We start from the raw sequence: 18,718 nt of genomic DNA, 5'->3' as shown, positions 1-18,718 counted from the left end.
TTGTCTGGAGAGCCATGAAGTGGGGATATGTCCTGCAAAACCCATCCCATAGTTCCTCCAAAGCCCATCTGCTGCTCAGGCAGAGGTGAAAAAGAAAAAAAAGAATAGTTAAAAATGGTGTTCAATGGCTCTCCTCACACATCGGTCTATGAAAGAGGAGCAGAGGGGAGGTTGCAATCCACCGGAGGAAAGGCTATTATGCGAATGGAAGAAAATGGTGCTGGCGATGCAGAAAGAGACCAAAGAGGGTGACACCCCCAGGCCAGCCCATCGCGCTCCGCTCCTCCCACCCAGTTGACTCGATTCAAAGGCCGAAACGTTCCTATTTAAATATTCCGAATTCTATCCCGAATCAAGGAAAAATTGTAGGTTCGACCCTTCTATTTTTTTAACCCAGATTATACGCCATTAACACGGATTAAATAAAAATCCGCTTTACGATTCGGATTTTAGTGGGAACGATTGCGGGTTACTCTGGAACTGTTCTAGAGTTAATTCGGTTTCTAATAGGAACGCTATACCTTGGATTCGATTTGTAACACGGAGTATAAGCCAGTGAGAACACCCCCTAGTATTTCAGAGCAGTAATTCACATCTAGAAATATTTTCTGTGCAATTGTCACACCACCCATATAAAAAATTACAGAACAGTAATTTCTGGAAAATTACATTTAAAACTAAATAGCGTTCCTTTTTGGTAGACTGTTTACAGTTTTGCTCAAACTATAGAATCCTACAGAATCAAAGTATAGAAGATTTAAAATAATCAGAGTAACAATCATACAGGCATTTGATTGAGTTACAGGCCAATTTCTGGTCTACCAAAAATAAATCAATAAAATGAAGCTAAGTTCTTCAAATAAGAATACAGAAGTCTCCCCAGTTTACTTTTATATAAAATAAAAATGGAGTACTTTCATACCTTCATCAGGATTAATTATTTCTTCTGCAGTTTCATTGTCCAAACACTCCACAAACCCAGCCATTAATTTCTGGCTGATAGTCTAGATTTGTATTGGAAGGAGAGGTATGAGAAGATATTGAAGTATTAAAACAGGACAAAGAAATTCCAAAGCAAAACAGACATGCACCCATAAAACTACCCTCCAATCAATGTTAATGATTTGAAAAAACATGAGTCCATGTCCCATTCACCACAACCGAACAAGAATGACTATGAGCTCTTCCCTGACCCTTACTCAGAGAGTAAGAATTTAATAAATCAATTCTTTGTAAGGAAAGCAAAAGACCTTCCCCTAAATATACTTGTCTGGCTTCAGTTCTAGCCACACACTGCCCCTAATATGTGAATGTCTACTACCAAAAAAGGGAAAGAATACATATTTCAGAGTCTGGAAAAGTTATTTTTGGACTATTACTCCTAGAATCCCACAGCCAGCAAGGCTACTAGCTGGCTGGAGAATTGTGGGAGTTGGTATCCCAAAAGTTAACTTTATTAAAAAGCTGTTTTGTTGTAGCCCCACTTCCTCTCAGCAAAAAGCCCCTCTCAAACTGCAAGAGGAAATCAAACTGTGTAGTATGAACTGGCTGGAAGAAAAAAAACATGCCCCAGCCTAGTCCTTCATGCAAGATGAAATGGAGCCACACATTTTATATTCTTGATATTAAAAACCCAAGTATTATAAGAATAAAACTATTTTCTGTTAAATGTCTACATTCTTCTTCTTGGCTTCTCTTGTGTTAAAAATTAACATCATTTACCTGATCTTGTGTGAAGTCTCCAATCAGTTTGATTTGAATGTTAGAATTGCAAGAAATGCAACACAGGATTTTGGAACTTTCAAATGCCAGTTCAGGATTGGTATTTCCATGATAAAGATACCTTTAAAAATGGCAAAGACATTACAGCAACTGTTAATCTGACCCATACTTCCAGTGCGGTTAATAATGTTGCCAAAATCTGGCTTCTAAAATAAGTATATGTAGATCTGATACATAGTGAGCATTTTAAATCCACATTGGGCCAAAGCAGTCAGCCTGGAAGGAGCAGCCTTTGGCCAATCCAGCCTTGATTGTGCCAAGATCGCAACAACCACACAGCCTACTTCCAAAGCAGGTCACCACTGCAGTCCCAAACAGGCCACCAGCAGGAGTAGATTTAATCGACACTTTTTTGAGCCAGCTGTTGCCCTGTAAGAGCGGTCCTGGAGTAGCTTCCAGACACTTTAGAGGCATGCGTCATTTGAATGCCTGTATACACGGGCGCCGCCATTATGATGTCACAGCTGCGCCGCAGCCAAACAGCGCAGCGCGGGCATGACGTGCTTGCACCGCTGCAGGGCGCTTGTGGCACTCTTTCAGTGGTGCTGGAAGGAGGTCCGAAATGGAGCTCCTTTTCGCTGTGTATCACTGGCGCAGCCTTTACACGGCTGTGCCAGCGATACGGAAAAGGCCCCTTTCTCTCTTTCCCCACAGCTGTCAGGGTGTCCTTGGGGCATGAAGCTCTAAGGACACCCCTTTCCAGGCCACTTCCCCGAGGCCTGGAGAAGCGGCGGATTGGGGCCTCTGGGGCTGCCGCTGCGGATGACTGGGCCCCAATACGGTGGGGAAAGGGGCAGGTGCAGGCCGCCTCAAAGGGGCAGTCTGTATCCAGCCTTCATTTCAGTTTCCACACCTTACCATACTTACCTTATATACTCGAGTAAAAGTTGATCTTATGGATTCTGATATGACCTGCTGATAAGTCAGGGGTAAAACAGGAAGACAGCCAGTCTGGAAAAGAGGCTTGAGGGATGAGTGCCCACCCTTCCCCCTCCACCTGAGCCCATTTTTCCCCACAGGAGACAGCTAGGTTGGGGTGTTTCAGGGGTGAAAGCCAACATTTTGTCCTCCTCAGTCCGGCTATACCCGTATTAACCAGTGTATAAGATGACCCAGGTTTTTGGGGTCAATTTTTGGGCACAAATTTCTCGACTTATATTTGAGTATATATGCTAGTCTGTCAAAAACTAATGACTGCTTTAGCATATTAAAAGTAGGAATGCAAGCCTTCTTTGATTTAGACTGACTACATTCAAAAGCTCAAGACAGATTCTTGTGAATCTGAGACACACATTTATAACATAAATGTATAAGTCAGGTCACTACAGTACATTACAGTACAACTACCCTATTTTCTATAAAACCAGGTCAAAAGCAAGACCCCATATAAGCAGCAAGACACACTCTTTGACTCTTTCAGTAAAGATTATGATGGTTACATCTAGATCTGTAGCTGCATGTTTAAATATATAAGGCCTACCTTGCAATATTCACCACATGGTCTGCCTTTTTGGTTCGAGGGTTGATCCCCTGTAGCAGTTGTTCCAGTGAGGTAACAATCAGGGAGAGATGGCTTTCTCTTAACAAGTCCATGAAAAGGTTCTCCTTCTGTAGAGTTAAATTGAGCAGCCCAAGGCAATACTGAACTGCTTTTTCTAAATGCTTCTTTCCTATAAAGGCAAAGAAAATGTATATAATGAAGGTATCACATGCTCCTGCTTAGAAGAATAACCTGTAGTCAGTTTATAAAACATAGTGACAGAGCCATAAGATTTCTAACCTCCCCCACCCTCCCAAAAATACTCTCAGGAACTGTCAACTCTTAATTCAGGTTTAAAAAACTGTAAGATTATTTTAGAAGCTGGTGACATTTTCTTTTCTTTCTTTTTTTGAAAACTACCACCTACCAGGGAAAGGGGCATAGGTGTCCAATTGTTTAACTCCTTCTTCCAGCAAGCTAAGAGACAGTTCCAACATTGGTGACTCATTCAATAGATGATACATGAGGTTAAATCCAGGTGGTTTATAAGCTATGATTTCTTCTCCTGGAAAATGAAATAATTAAGCATTATTTATGAGTATTAAAGTTTGCAAAAAACAAACAAACAAACAAAACATTGATTTATTTCCTAAGAAAATCACCATGAGGTTTGCCTTCTCATTTCTCTTCCTTCTATATCAACATCCAAAATAACTGCAAAATCCAACCACTTTTCTCATTTAGCACTAAAGAGTACCACATTCCCCTGCATACGTATCCCCAAGAACTACATATTGATCCACAAAACCAGTCCAATTTTTTGAATCCTATTCCCAACCTTATCCCTTCTAAAGTTCTTCAGAAAACTTATTTTCAAATTCATCTCCACATTTCAAGTTCAATTCTTTTACAACATGGTATCTCTACATCGGCTACACACTTGTGAGCAAGTGCCCTTCTCCCCAACTTGCCTATCAAAGGGTGCAGAATTTCATAGAAATATGTTTTCTGACTATGAGACAAAGCAGACCAGTACAATACGCCAACTTGGAGGTGGTGTGAGGGTGACATGGCGGGCAGGGTTGCAGTGCTCTGGTGGCACAGCATTTGCATGCCGCAGGAGTGCTGAAAAGCCGCCGCCACAGCTGTTTCAGCTAGCAATTAGCTGGATCAAGGCTGCAGCATGTGGTTGCCACAGCCCTCATCCAGTCTTCAAAGGGGCAGGATCAAACCACCCTTTTAAGGCCATCTGTTTTGGCCCTATGTTTCATAGTCTTTGTTAAAGTGAGATTAATATTACAAAGACATGATAACATTGTTTTTTTGAGTGGCTCCCAAGGGTTAGTCTATGTAACCAACTGAGGGGGCATAAATGCTAGTCATCCTTCTGCCTCCTTCCACCAAAATTGAAAAGTTGAGCTAGCAGAGATTGGGAGGGGGGACATGCCTTGTAGCTCCACATATTGATCCACAAAATCTTCAAGCTGAGGTTCATAATCTCTCAGCAATTTGTAAAATACCTCCAAAACTGCTTCAGCTACTTCCCACTGTAAAGAAAAAAGCACAAAAAAGTTGGTTGTACCATGAATCAAATGAAAAATTCACAGACCACACACATGCATGTACTGGGTTGGATCAAAAGGTTTCTTTTGTCTGAAAGAAACAACCCTCCGTCACTGGAAATTGTCCTACTGCTAATAAAAAGCACTTTTGTCACAGGAACAGTTAACACAATTAGAAGGAAGGAATGCTTAAATCCAACCCAGTCAGTGAGAACTTCATCTGACATAAAAACAAATCACTGGCCAATTAAAACAGCACATTGGTGAAAGGCATGGGCCTTTAAATAAATAATAATAATGAAGCTGGCAAAGTATTACCTATAAAACAGTATCAACACAAATCAGCTTTACAAACATTGGTAGCAGTAATTTAGTAGAATGTATTTAAAAATCAGTAAAACTGACCTTTTCAGCAGCTCTCCGGTAGGCCCTTGTACGAAACCGAAGAAACACAGAATCTCTCAGAAATTGTAGATATGGGTCAAAGCCTGGGGGACGCAACCCAACTCCCAGATTAGAAGGAAATGAACTCTCTACCAGTGTGCTAATGAGCCGGCAAAAAGCACGAGTTAAAGGGTACTCCTCACACCGGGATTCTATTTCATTCAATTCGACCTTTTCAAGAATGTAATAAAAATGTGATTTAAAAATAATGGAGAGAGAGAGAAAGAGAAACCTAAAGCTTCATACAATATACAATACTGAGAGTAATAGGAGCTTACCTCGATGCCAATTGCTTGTCTTTGGCCTGGAATTCTTACAGTTTGCAATATCTTCCAAAAACAAAATAAAAGAGAGAGAAAACTTTTTTGCAGTTACAAAAATAACATGGCAGCAGGAATATGAACTAAGGCCTGTTGCAGACTGCCAAAATAAAGCTGCTTCGGGTCTCTTTGGAGATATGCTATTTAAATGATGCATGGGTCCTAAGAGTCCGGAGGTCGCACCAAAGCCACACTCCATTCATAAGCACCGGAGTGCAGCTTTTGGTGCAGTTTCTAGATTCTTAGGATGCATGCATCATTTAAATAGCATACCTCCAAAGAGACCTGAAGCAGCTTTATTTTGGCAGTCTGTAATAGGCCTAAGTTGTTTATTTTACATTTCATTTTTAAAAGATCCTATCCATATAAAGCAGTATCATTGTGTTTACAATTTTTAACCCACAAACTTTTCAGCCAGCATCTGAAAAGACTTCCATGCCAGGAGAGAACTCCAGGCTAATACAGATGTAACACTCACAATTCCAGCCCATGACAAACAGGACAATTAGACATAACTTGGAAGTGGAAGCAGTTACATCTAGATTGGCCTTTCTTTCAAGGTAACATGATTTTGTTGACCTAAATTAAGGAGAACAGAATATTGGTATGATATGCTATTTTAACTTCAAATCACATCCCTATTCTTCTGCCTCCACAAAAACTATAAGTATCCCCCTCCTGGCAGCTTTATACAGGATCTAGCAATAAGGGTTTGGAAGACATAGATAAAAAATAACAGCACAAAAAGCAGAACTGGGGATTCAAATGGATCTATACTACAACTACTTTTTCCATTTTATCTGCTGTTACTATACATCAGCATTCCCAGCATAAATATAGTGAACCATATGACCTAATCAGTGTTATTTTCAAATAAGAACAGTGCAGCATTGGAATAAAACAGGGCTCAGCATATATTTCTAATATTTAAAGACATATTTTTCTAAAACAGCATAATTCTCTACATATTTTGATACTCTAGAGATGAATTACCATAGGAACATACCTGCGAATATTCCAATGACTGCCATAATGAAGCAGCAATTTCAGGCGATTTCCCAAAGGCTGAGAGCGTCTGCAATAGCTCTGCTTTCAAAATGGGATGGATGCTACATTGTAGAAGTCCCAAAATAATAACAACTGGTGTCCACTGAGGATGTTCACAGAGAGCCAAGCGAGCATTTTCACTCTAAAAAGGTAAAAAAGGATCAGTGACTGCTGATGAGAGAAGCTAAATCCAGCTAGTATAAATTATCATGTCAGCTGTACCTAGAATGAATAAATATCCACTGTATTTTTTCACGTTCTGTCTTTCTCCAACCAAGGTTAAACATCAATTAAACTAAATCTGTTGCTAGACGATATGTAATTCTCTCCATATCTCCCTGTCTTTTTCTGTTTCACTCTCTCACTACCAGGTTTTAAATTGTGATGGATTTTTTAAACCAATTTAACAATCTGCTTTTGTATTTATTCCTGGCCAAACATGTCCAAAGCTATCAAATAATGGACTATTTTGAATCCTAAATGCATCATCCAATAGCTACATACCCATTTTACTATAGTTTTTGTAAGCTGCAGAAAGGCAATCAGTCCATCCTGTTCTTTCTGGGTGATGCCTCTGAGAGGAAGGTGGCGATACTGAATGCTATCCGCACTTGGCAAGTCTTTTCGTAAGTGTTCATGGTACAGCATCAAAGAGTGAAAGAAATGTTCCCAGGAGACAGGACTGCCACCTACTCCCTGGATATTTTCAGCTAGAGTGGGAGGAAAAAAAAAACTCTAATCACAGAACTTCTTGAATCTACAGGTGAAAATTATACTTTCTTTAAACATAAGTTCATACATATTTACAACACATATGGTCTGAAGCATGAACAATCTTACATTGTTGTTGTTGCTGTGTGTGCCCAAGTAGTTTCCAACTTATAGAGACCCTAAGGCGAACCTATCACAGGATTTTCTCAACAAGATTTGTTCAAAGGGGTTTTCCCTTGCCTTCCTCTGAATCTGAGAGTATGACTTGCCCAAGGTCACCCATAGGATTTCTATGACTGAGAAGTGATTCGAACCCTGATCTCCAGAGTCCCAGAACAATGCTCAAATCACACCATGCTGTGTCCCCTTATATACTACAGTTGCCCCTCCTAACTCATGGATCTGAGATCCGCATCCTTGAATATGCGAAGAGGAGTGACCTCCACTATTTACAATGGTGCATGCGCAAAGGGACATGCCCCATCCAAGCCTATGTGGCTTGCATAAGCGCAGGCTTCCATTTTCGGGGGGGGGGGGGGGAACGGATCCCCCGCAAAAACGGAGGGCCAACTGTATTAGTTAACTAATTTTCTAATCCTTAGATAATCAAAATGGCATAATACACACACAAGGGTATCAGCAAGTTCGGGGAAATCGTAAATCTTTGGGGAGAGGGAAATGGATGAAGAGAACCCCCAAAAAAGCTCAAGGAATACTAGTTATCCTTAATGTTTGTGGCACTGATGGACTGTTGAGGAATGGGAACAATAAACTGGGAGGAAGAATGGAATAAGTAACCTGGAAATTGACATAACTGTCAAGAATCCTGAACAGGAACACCCAGCAGATTTTGTTGTTGGGTCCACCAGTTTATACTTAATGTGATTCCTCATCACTCATAACAAGCAGTACCATCTACAAGAAGTTAAGCCACAGCCAGCAGTAGAAAGAAAAAGGATACATTCCACTACATTTCTATGGCCTGTTACAGACTGCCCAAATAAAGCTGCTTCAGGTCTCTTTGGAAGTATGCTGTTTAAATGATGCATGCATCCTAAGAATCCGGAAGCTGCACCAAAGCTGCACTCCAGTGCTTAGGAATGGAGTGTGGCTTTGCCGCGACCTCCGGACTCATAGGACCCATGCATCATTTAAATAGCATACCTCCAAAGAGACCCGAAGCAGCTTTATTTGGGCAGTCTGTAACAGGCCTATGTCCCTAAATGCTTCCTTTAGTATAGATCTATCTCCTGTTCAGCCAATATAATGTCAAGTAAATGTTTGGCTTACATGGGGCCATATTTCTTACCATGACTGCTGCCGTTTCCTTTTAACAAAGTAAAGCAGTAATGAGAACACTGGGGCCCGTTGGCCAATCCCCGGAGCATTTTCAGGTAAGGAATATAAATTGTTGAGGGAAGGAGGTCTCCCATTTGTCTAACAAATTTAGATAAAACAACCTATAACAAGAAGAGTTACATTTTAGCTGAAGCATCATCATTTCCCCATGAAGAATAGGCCCAAAATCCAGTTTCAGGTCCTGTCTTGAACTGATCCATTGAATCATTAGAACTTATTTAAGTTCTGACTTGCCAAAATCTTATTAATCCAATAGTTCCACTCTATACAGTACTAGCAATTGAATTTAGACCAGCTATCTGCTAAAAGGCTAAAGGTCTAAAATTAACAGTTTTTAGATAACCCATGATTACCACTGTGTGTGTGTGTGTGTGTGTGTGTGTGTGTGTCTCAGTCACAAATAGTTCAGGAGATGGTGGCTAGACTGCACAGCAAAAATATACAAAGCAGTCTTTACAATTGTCACCTAGGGGCATATCAAATTGTTACACACACACACACACACACACACACACACACCAATAACTTGTAACAAACATTGATTCAGGCTACCTTTCCTCTCTCTACTATCACTAATTATTCCAAGAAACTTACATTTTCAAGCTAACTACATGGTGTTGCAGAATGTCAAGCAGCTGTTGGAGATGCTTTCCAGTCTGCCTCTCCCTCTCAGGAACACATCAGCCTCAAGCATCCACATCTTGTTGAAAACTAGGCTCCAGTAGACTAGTGATGTTAAAATACATTTCAAGCATCAAATCATGCAAGAGAACACAGATATTTTCTAACCTGACGTTGAGGAGGTCTTTGATGGGCTATCCCAAGATATGATCCTATAATGGTGGAGCTTTGCAGAGGCTCTGAAGGACACCAATACTCAAGAGCAAGTTCCATATTAAAAGGATCTTCACTGTACAACTCAGCAATCTATAAAGGATAAGAGAGAGAGAAAATAATTATTTGTCTTGCCTTTGGGACAGTCCTTTCCAGTGGAAGAGAGAATTAACATCCTATAGTGTGGGATGTTCCCTGATCATTTCCGATAGGAGAACATCTAACTACAGTACAGGATATTCATTCTTTTGAGAATGGCCACAAGATGGAGCAATCCTCTACTCTAAGGAGAGTTGTGTGACAGCAACATTAAATCTGAGTGTGTGTGTAATGGTCTGAGTGCCAGACTAGGAGTCTGGGAGACGAGGGCCTAAATTGCCTCTCAGCCATGAAAAAAACATCAGCGCCCCCAGGCAAGTCACATTTTCCTATTCACAGAGGAAGGCAACAGGAAAAAGAACCCGCTCTGACAAAATCTGCCACAAAAATCTGGTCAGCAATTACTTCAAGGCATACCTCACCAAACTGTGTAGTGACAGAATGCCAACAGGAAAAAGGTATGTAACACTGAGTAATCCTACAACAATAATAGGAGCAAAGATTTAGCTACTGCACCAGAAAGGAAAAAACTTGTCCAGAAAAGCATACCACTAAGATGCAAGTTTCAGGGATTCTTGGAGAAGTACTAATACTTTCAAAAGGACTGAACAAGGCTAAGGCTGAATTTCATCCCAAGTTCTAGAAACACAGAGTAAAGGACCAGTATAAGGACAGGTCTATCTGAGGGACTTATTTAAAATATAAGTGTTGTTCTTAGCAAACGCCTTCAAGGCTTCTATGCATGTGAGGGAAGAGAGAAAGGAATTAATTTTTAATTAATTGTGTTCTTATTGGGTTTTTTTTGTTCTTCTTGTTTTAGTGATCTCAGAAAGAAGGATGGTGTAGGTGGTGCAGCCAGGATGGAAGGAAGTCCTTTGACTCTGGGAAGAAAATTCATAACCCCTTCTATTTTGGAGAAGAACCTTTCCTTAGCAGAAGGAGCCTATATTCCTTACTCTCCTCCCTGAACAGGTAGCTCCCCTCCTTGAGACGGGGCAGGGGGTTGCCAACTGTCTACAGATAAATAACCTCTTGGGCCTCCCTGTATTACATACCAGGCCCTTGGCTGCCTTTCCTAACCCCAGAGGGGACTGGACTGGTACTGTTAACCTCTGTGCACTGATCTAAATCTCCCTTGAGGGGTTCTTGGACTGCCACCAAGTTGCCATGATTTTCTCAGAGGTCCCCTAAATATATATAGGCAGCAAAGAAAAGGCAGAAACAAAACCTTAAAAAGAACAGATTGAAAGAGTGAGAGAGAAGGAACAAAAAATGGCAACTGGAGTGGAGCCAAAGAAAACATGTCCTCTAGTAAAAAACAAAAAGTAGCAACTAAAATTGGCCTTAGAGTAAAGATCCTCCTAGTGGGTACTTTCAAAAGGCTGATGCATTCCTGCCTATCTGAGATGATCAGAGGAACAATGCATTAAATGATGTTTTCCCCTCTCTCCACTGTGAAACGTGAGCCCAACATACCAGCAAGGTATCTCTCTATCCTTTGTCTTTAATATCAGGAGATTTTACTAGAATTGCCTTTTGAATGTGGTGCATGGATGATCAGCAGTGACTTCCTCAATGATCCTTCCTTGATCTTTAAAACAACTGGGGCTGGGTGGGGTGCAGAGAGAAGAGACTAGGAAATTTCCTGAGGCCAGAAGGTTCTGACAAAATTCTCAATAAGTCTGATTGACAGAGAAATAATTTGTAGCATTATTAACAACTGTTTATTGCTGGGAGAAGTGTAGGGGATGGCTGTATATGTTTTACAAAGATACACACAAAAATGGGTTCTCCTTGGTTTTCCTTCATATTGCAATTCCTTATTGGTTTCCAATTTTGGTTTTTTTTTCTGCACACTTTTAGAAAAATGGTTCCCAGAGGAAAAGTGTATAAAATGAAAGTAATGTACATTTAGATATACATTAGTAGGGAAAATGGCCTAATCAACAACATTATTTTAATAAACATCTTTTTAAAATATTATTTTAGTTTAGATTTGGACAAATACTATATATACTCGTCTGTAAGTTTAAAAATTTATGCCCAAAAATTGACCCCAAAACCCCAGGTCGACTTATTTATTGGCCCCAAAACCTGACCTTGACTTTTACATGAGGTCGACTTATAGTTGAGTATATATGGTATTTTTGTATTTTACATTTTAATGAACGTTCCTTAAAAATGAAATGAACTATTTTCTTTTAAAATTACTTACTAAAAGCATCAGGTGTTCCAGATCACGTCTAAGGGAAAGAGGTGGCTCATTACCCATCTGTATACTCATGTGGATCATACGAGCATCTTCATCAGCACGGTTTCTTAGCTGTTTCACCTACAAAATTTCCCAAGAAAAAAATAATTAAAAATGAAACAAGAAGGGAAAAATAGACATTTCAGGTTACCAATTATTAGCATTCTTTTATACAAGTGCTATTAGAGAGAGCAAGTTAAAGAATGAACACTAGTTAAGTCACACTGATTTAAATGAAAAAATAGTAATTACATGCCTAGCTTTTCATTAAAATCAATAGGAATAAGTTTGCTTTTCAATTCTCCAGCAGCTAAATATTTTTGTTTCTTTTAATGATATTAGAGAATTGAATAAATTGAACCAGAATAGCAGTTTCAGATGAAAATTAAATCCTCCTATTCTGAGAATTTATCAGATGTGATTGTTTTATTTCATGTACAGAAATTTATTTCTGTCTCTTTTTCTTTCCCACAAACACAAATATACAAAACATAACGCAAAAAAAAAAAAAATACTAGCTAATAAATACTGAAGTCTGCAAGTTAACACCTTGACAGTACAATCTTAGGCATGTGTATTCACATGTAAATCCCACTAAACTCAATTTGACTTCCTCCTAGCAAAGTTAATACACAGTTTTATGAAGCAGTCCTATGGACACAGGTATTAAAACTTTGTTAATCTCAGTGGGACTACCTCTGGGTAAACATGCATAGGATTATGTTGCCAAATCGATATTTTATTACTGGAATGTAACTATCAACCATCACAACAAATAGCAAAAGCAGTAACAAAAGAACATAGGAAAAGGCACACTGGATCACACCAAAAACCTATCTAATTCAGGATTTTGTTAGCGAAGGAACTAACTAATTACGCACAAGAAGCCCAAAAACAAGACACAAACGTAACAGCAACTCCCTTTTTGTGCCTCCCAACAAATAATATACATGGAGCTCTGATGGTATTACTTCTGACATAAAATATTCATGTTCAATATAAAATATTTCTAAAATATTTAAAACCACCATTGCTGTGGCCTCTGCTATAGAGAACAGCAGCCAGGCACAGCCCCATTGTGCCTGAGAACCCCTACCTCCATCTGATAGTTAGAACCTAATCATACCATTTGAAGACAATTTCCAGCCTCAAATAAACTATGGACCCTTCATAGCATTATGATCTATTGGTATGAAAATGAATAAAATGATTGATCCTCGTTTTTCAATTATAAATTGAAGTATAGCAAAATATACAACACCAAGCAAAATGCTCTGCCTATTCCTTGCAAAATTTAATATGTGCCTATATTTCAAAAAGAAAGTCAATTTTCTTCATCCAGTCGAAAATATTGTATACAAAAGATTTTAAACAATTCACACACAGAGAAATATGAAACAATATACACCATTCACACCCAAGAAATATTTATTTCAGTGTGCATGAAAGCAAATCTGTGAAAATATTTGACCTGTTTCTATTTAGCAGCATTATGTACATGTATACACGCACATACACACACGTGTGACTTACTTTCATTGGCATGAGTGTAAGAAAGTCTGTGACTAGATTGTGAATTCTACGTATGTAAAATTCCTCCTGGTAGAAGTTCTCTGCTCTCACCACCGATTCCGTAAGGAACAGAAAAATGTTATCCGCAATTGCTAATTCTGCCATTGCTTCATCTGCCTCAGTGAATTCTGCCAGTGCTAGAGTGAATGAAGAGTGGAAAGACAAATATATTTTATAGAAGTATGCTTGAATCTGCTTTCTTAAACAAGAAATGTATGCTAGATCTCCTTCCTTCACTGAAATGGAGATGGGACCTGACTGGGTTCCTTAAGTTTAGACTCCATTTTTAATCTAATTTACCTGTCACATCAGAAAACTGTGAAATTCCACGCAAGGCCAGTGCCCAAGCTAATCTAACAGTTGCTTGTAATCCTGGTATTTTCCAAGGTCGAGATTCTTGAAGCCGTGTGTGAACTGCAGCTATATACTGTCTTTCTGTTAAAAGTGGCAACTGCTGCATCAATTCTAAAAACAGTAAGAAACAAAAATTGTAGCTTAATACACATAAGAGAGAACAATACTGAAAATAAAATGATTAGCTCAGAAAGTACAAACATTTCTTTACTTCTCCTCTTTTAGGTTACCTTGTGGCACTATCAATAGTTCATGTCACACTCTGTAAACTATTCAGTTAAGTCATGAATGGACAGCCCCCCAGGAAATGCAATGCTCCCAAACCTTCCCCCACGAACAAGTGAGGTTCATTTGTACTAATCATTCTTCCACCAGATTTTGAGTAACCTCCCTTAAAAGGGAAATGCCCCTAAAGCTGTTGAACACATACAATTAAAGTGTTCTATTCAACATTTCTGACACACTTACACTCCCCCAGACTGGATTATTTGTATTTATGTTTAAAACAACATAATTTTGTGTGTGCAGTTAATATATCTTAATGCATCACTTCACCCGGGTAGAAAATTGGTTTTACCTTCTCGATCTTCAGTGCCTTGCTCTAGAAAGCTGACATCAAAGGAATAGAGAAGAGCCATAAGAAGTGCTAAGTTGACTCTGTCCAATGAGCCATCAGCTTCCAGAGTTACTTTCTCTAAGAAACTAATAAGGATTAAAGTATCATCCCGGCTAAGTGGTGACTGGCATGTCCAAACAAACAAGCTCTCTGCTAATGCCTGCCGACATTCCTTGATCAGATCAGCAACCTAGAATAAATTCAATCATACAATTTTACACTTTTTACCTTTAAAATATGCCTGTTTATCACTTATTATCATATCTTATGCATGTTTACTCAGGAGTAAAGCCTTCTATATTCAAAAGGTGTTATTCATTCACAAATATATTATTCATTCACAAATAACAAATTAATAACGTTGTTTATCAAGTTGAATGTGTGCCTTGAAGTAGTTTCTGAAAAATTAATTTTAAGGCTACAAATTTGGGAAACAAAGCAATACCTTTCAGCATTTCTTTACAGAAGCCACACTATGAACATGTCAGTGAAGGATACATTTATTGGTATGTAATTTACCAAGAAATCGTCAACTCTGTCAAAATATATTTTGTAAGCAAGTCTTGGACCTGCATGCTACCTGCTGCCTTGACAGGTTCTAATTTTTTCCCTGACAGTATAATTAACAGCAAACCATACCTGGTTACTATATCTGAACTCACAAATACACAAATTTGCCCTCTAAATTCTAATTAGAAACCAGTTTGGATGCAATGACAAAATACAGTTTGCTCTGAATGAGAAAATCAACAAGGATAATGAGTATATGGACCCAAAACTCATGTAAAGACAAAATTGCCGTTTGGTGTCATATGTGAAGTAGAGTCAGCAGCCTCAAATCTGAAATACTAAATACGGTAACTTTTATTGTCTATCTTATGTGACAATTGACTTTTTAGAAAAATAATTAACACCCACTTCATAAAGTATATGCACCCAAAAGTGCATGCACACTTGGTGAAGTTTTAACTGGTTGCAGCTCACCATGCAGGTATACTGTACATATATGCTCAGCAGAATTATTTTCACAGAAGAGGTATCTCTGTAGGAAATTATTGGGTATAGAGTAGTCTCAGCTCCAAATTTCCCAGGAAGCAAAGTTAAGAGACATGAGTCAAAGAAGAGTAAAAGCAACTGGCCTTCCTTCTCCAATTTTTACACAGGAGGTAATGTATTCTGAGGATTACAAACTCTTAAAATAGTACTTGCCTCTTTCCGATGTTTTTCACTGCCCAGCCCTCGTTCTCTCTGTAGTTTTTCAAACTCAGTGTTTAAATCAATTTGAGATACTAAAGTCAGAATTTTCTGAGTTAAGCCCTGTTCCATCAGCTCATCTGTAAAGCGTGTTGTTATGGACACCAGTTCAGGACTGAAATCAAGAGACAGCGATTTCTCAGCTATGTTTATTTTGACAAACAGAGGATCTTCTAAAATGTTGTAGCTAGCTAGCCCTACCAACGCTATTAGGACTCACAGAAAATACAAACATACAATAATAATAACTAGAAAAATCTACATCTTATCACAGTGACTATATAAGAACTTTTGAAGATGTGCAGTTAATGTGGCTTGGGATAAATCTTTCCCCTAATTTCTGACTGGCCCTAAGCTACAGTCTTATAGAAAAATGGATATGTCAGGAAATGCCTGATTAATTGCTAATGTTTACTTGTCATTACTAGTTGGGTCAAAAAGCTGGGAAACAGGCAAAGTTAGAATGACAACTGTATTCTTTTTAAGGTATTGCAGAGGTCTGGAACAGCTGTGCTACCATTTTTCAAAGTGTAATTCTGTCACAAAGATTTTTACAACATAGGCCAGGATACAACAGGCCAAGAGATATTTTGACAGGGACAGAACAAATGGCAGGTATCTTGACAGGGACAGAACAAACTGTATCCTTCTAGACAGCAAGCAGTTTTAATGGTCTCCTAAAGCTCCATCAAGCAGCAAGCCCCATAAAGGTAAAGGTAGTTCCTTGACATGAATGTCTAGTTGTTACCAACTGTAGGGGGCAGTGCTCATCTCTGTTACTAGCCAGCGTTGCCTGAGGACTGCTCTGGTGGTCATGTGGCCAGCATGACTGCACCTAATACTGTTACCTTTCCACCGAAGTGGTACCTATTTATCTTCTTGCATTTGCATGCTTTTGTAATAATAATAATAATATAATAATGATTTATTTCTATTCTCCCTTTTCCTCACGGAATCAAAGCGAATTACAACAAGAACATTCGATACAAAAAATAATCATACAATAAACATAAGCCAGAATACAAAACATAAACCTAATGTCTAAAGCAAGGAAAATATATATAAATATATATATAGAAAAATACAAAGAACAAAATCCACAGTATCAATATAATAAATTAAAATATACCCTAACATAATTAATCTAACAAATATGAACTTTCCACTAGCAGCAAAAAATACTGTTCAATACAAATACTAGGATGGTAATAATACTGCTAGGTTGGCAGAAGCTGGGGCTAGTGAGAGGCAATCACCCCATCATGCAGCACTCGGGCCTCCAACCAGCAACCATTCAATCTTCCGATTACCAGAATTGTTGTCTTAACCCCTAAGCCATTGCATCCCTTCTAGCAAGCCCCATGCAAGCAGAAAAATAGAAAAACAGGAGAAAGCTGAGTTAGAACCTTCCTGAAGGAGAGGACAAGGGGCATTCACTGGGAGAGTCCTCCCCAGCCCCCACCCCCCAACATGGGACCATATTAAAAAATAGCATCTTCCATTGACATCCAAAGGTAATACAGTTCATTGTAACATCTAAGGCCAAGATTCTATTAGACTGTTGGCAGAAAATAAAAACTGCCAGCATACTTATTCTGGAATATGATGTATGTTTCTTTTCCCAGCTGCACAATACAGGTGGGATGTATCACATATGCACCCCTGTGGTTAATCAGTACCCAGAGGGGGCATGTATCTTGTCACCAACTGGCTACTAATGCACAGCTGGAGAAAGAACCTCTCTCTCCTGGGCATCCAAGTGTATTCATGGAAGTCCAAAAGGCTGAAAGTAGCTCTTTCTTATCTGGCTGTGCAACAGCAGCTGGAAAGCACATGTGTGCAGTTTGGGCCCTCCAGCAACCTTAGAACACTTTAGTCTCAAACAAATCCAACAAAGAAATAACATTGACATCATTTCTTTCTAGAAACTGTTGTTTCAAAAACAAACCTGAGCTCCAATGTCCATGTCTTGCCTCGCCGTGACTGGATAAGTGTCCGCAATGAATTTGCAATGCATCGCTTTCCATCCCAGTATAAGAGGACAGCTACTAAGCCTCTAGTTAACCCAGGAAAACGAGGCAGCTGGTGCTCTCCTGAAAAGACAATAAGGCCTGATTATTAATTCAAATTAAGTCAACAAAAAATCAGATTTGAAGTCTAAGGCTTTCATGGCCGGCATCCATAGTGTTTTGTGGTTTTGGGGGGCTATGTTGCCATGTTCTAGAAAAGTTTATTTCTGATGTTTTGTCAGCATCCGTGGCTGGCACCTTCAGAGAAATGCCAGCCACAGATGCTGGCGAACATAGCCACATAGCCCAAAAAACCCACAAAAAAACTACAAAAACAGATTAGTTTAAAAATGAAGTGTGTATATATGCTTTCAAGTCATTTGTGCACTTATGGTGACCCCATGAATTTCAAAGGGTTTTCTTAGTTAAGCAATACTTAGAGGTGGTTTTGCCAGTTCTCTTCTCTGAAATTATAGCCTACAGAAACTGGTATTCATTGGCTATCTCCCATCCAAGTACTAACCAGGGCTGACCTTGCTTAGTTTCCACGATCAGACATGATCTGGTGCTTAGTGATTAGGGTATGACTAGTATGTAAAAATAAAAAGGTTATACAAAAATGTTATTCCAAAATTAAGCCACAGAATTTAATTCATTCTTTCTAATTTCTGAAAGGAATTAACACTTAAAAACATGCCCAGGAAATTTCAACATATAGATCTCAGAATATATGTTGTACAACTAAGATAAAGCAGATATTCAGCAAAACACTTGACAAATGCAAGAAACAATTCCTGGATGAATGGGTCAAAATTCTATTGATAGTCCTAATCAATACAGACACCCTGAACCAGTGAGCTATACCATTTTTATTTTATTTTATTGTACTTTTAACTGATTGCATGTATGTAAAGCACAGTGTAAATTTACAGCGCTCTATAAAGCTGAAGAAGAAGAAGAAGAAGAAGAAGAAGAAGTGTTGATTCGCCTTGCCTCTAATCATGTCAGTCACTGTACTCTGCTT

At 38.9% G+C, this 18,718-nt stretch overlaps 1 protein-coding gene across 1 annotated transcript in view; it reads right to left on the bottom strand.

Annotated features, from left to right (window-relative positions):
- NUP205 (nucleoporin 205) overlaps nt 1–18,718 on the bottom strand; it is a 72,920-nt gene that overhangs the window by 47,143 nt on the left and 7,059 nt on the right. The window contains 17 exon segments of the mRNA XM_042470521.1: nt 923–1,004; nt 1,723–1,843; nt 3,263–3,452; nt 3,690–3,827; nt 4,710–4,809; nt 5,230–5,439; nt 5,547–5,597; nt 6,595–6,777; nt 7,140–7,345; nt 8,656–8,806; nt 9,495–9,632; nt 11,854–11,970; nt 13,423–13,598; nt 13,762–13,926; nt 14,393–14,621; nt 15,641–15,800; nt 17,634–17,778. Coding sequence (XP_042326455.1) covers nt 923–1,004; nt 1,723–1,843; nt 3,263–3,452; nt 3,690–3,827; nt 4,710–4,809; nt 5,230–5,439; nt 5,547–5,597; nt 6,595–6,777; nt 7,140–7,345; nt 8,656–8,806; nt 9,495–9,632; nt 11,854–11,970; nt 13,423–13,598; nt 13,762–13,926; nt 14,393–14,621; nt 15,641–15,800; nt 17,634–17,778 — 2,562 coding nt within the window.

This window comes from Sceloporus undulatus, chromosome 5, assembly GCF_019175285.1.
Source record: "Sceloporus undulatus isolate JIND9_A2432 ecotype Alabama chromosome 5, SceUnd_v1.1, whole genome shotgun sequence".
NCBI lineage: Eukaryota > Metazoa > Chordata > Lepidosauria > Squamata > Phrynosomatidae > Sceloporus > Sceloporus undulatus.
Note: the sequence above shows the minus strand (reverse complement) of the source record. Positions and strands in the feature narration are given on the sequence as shown.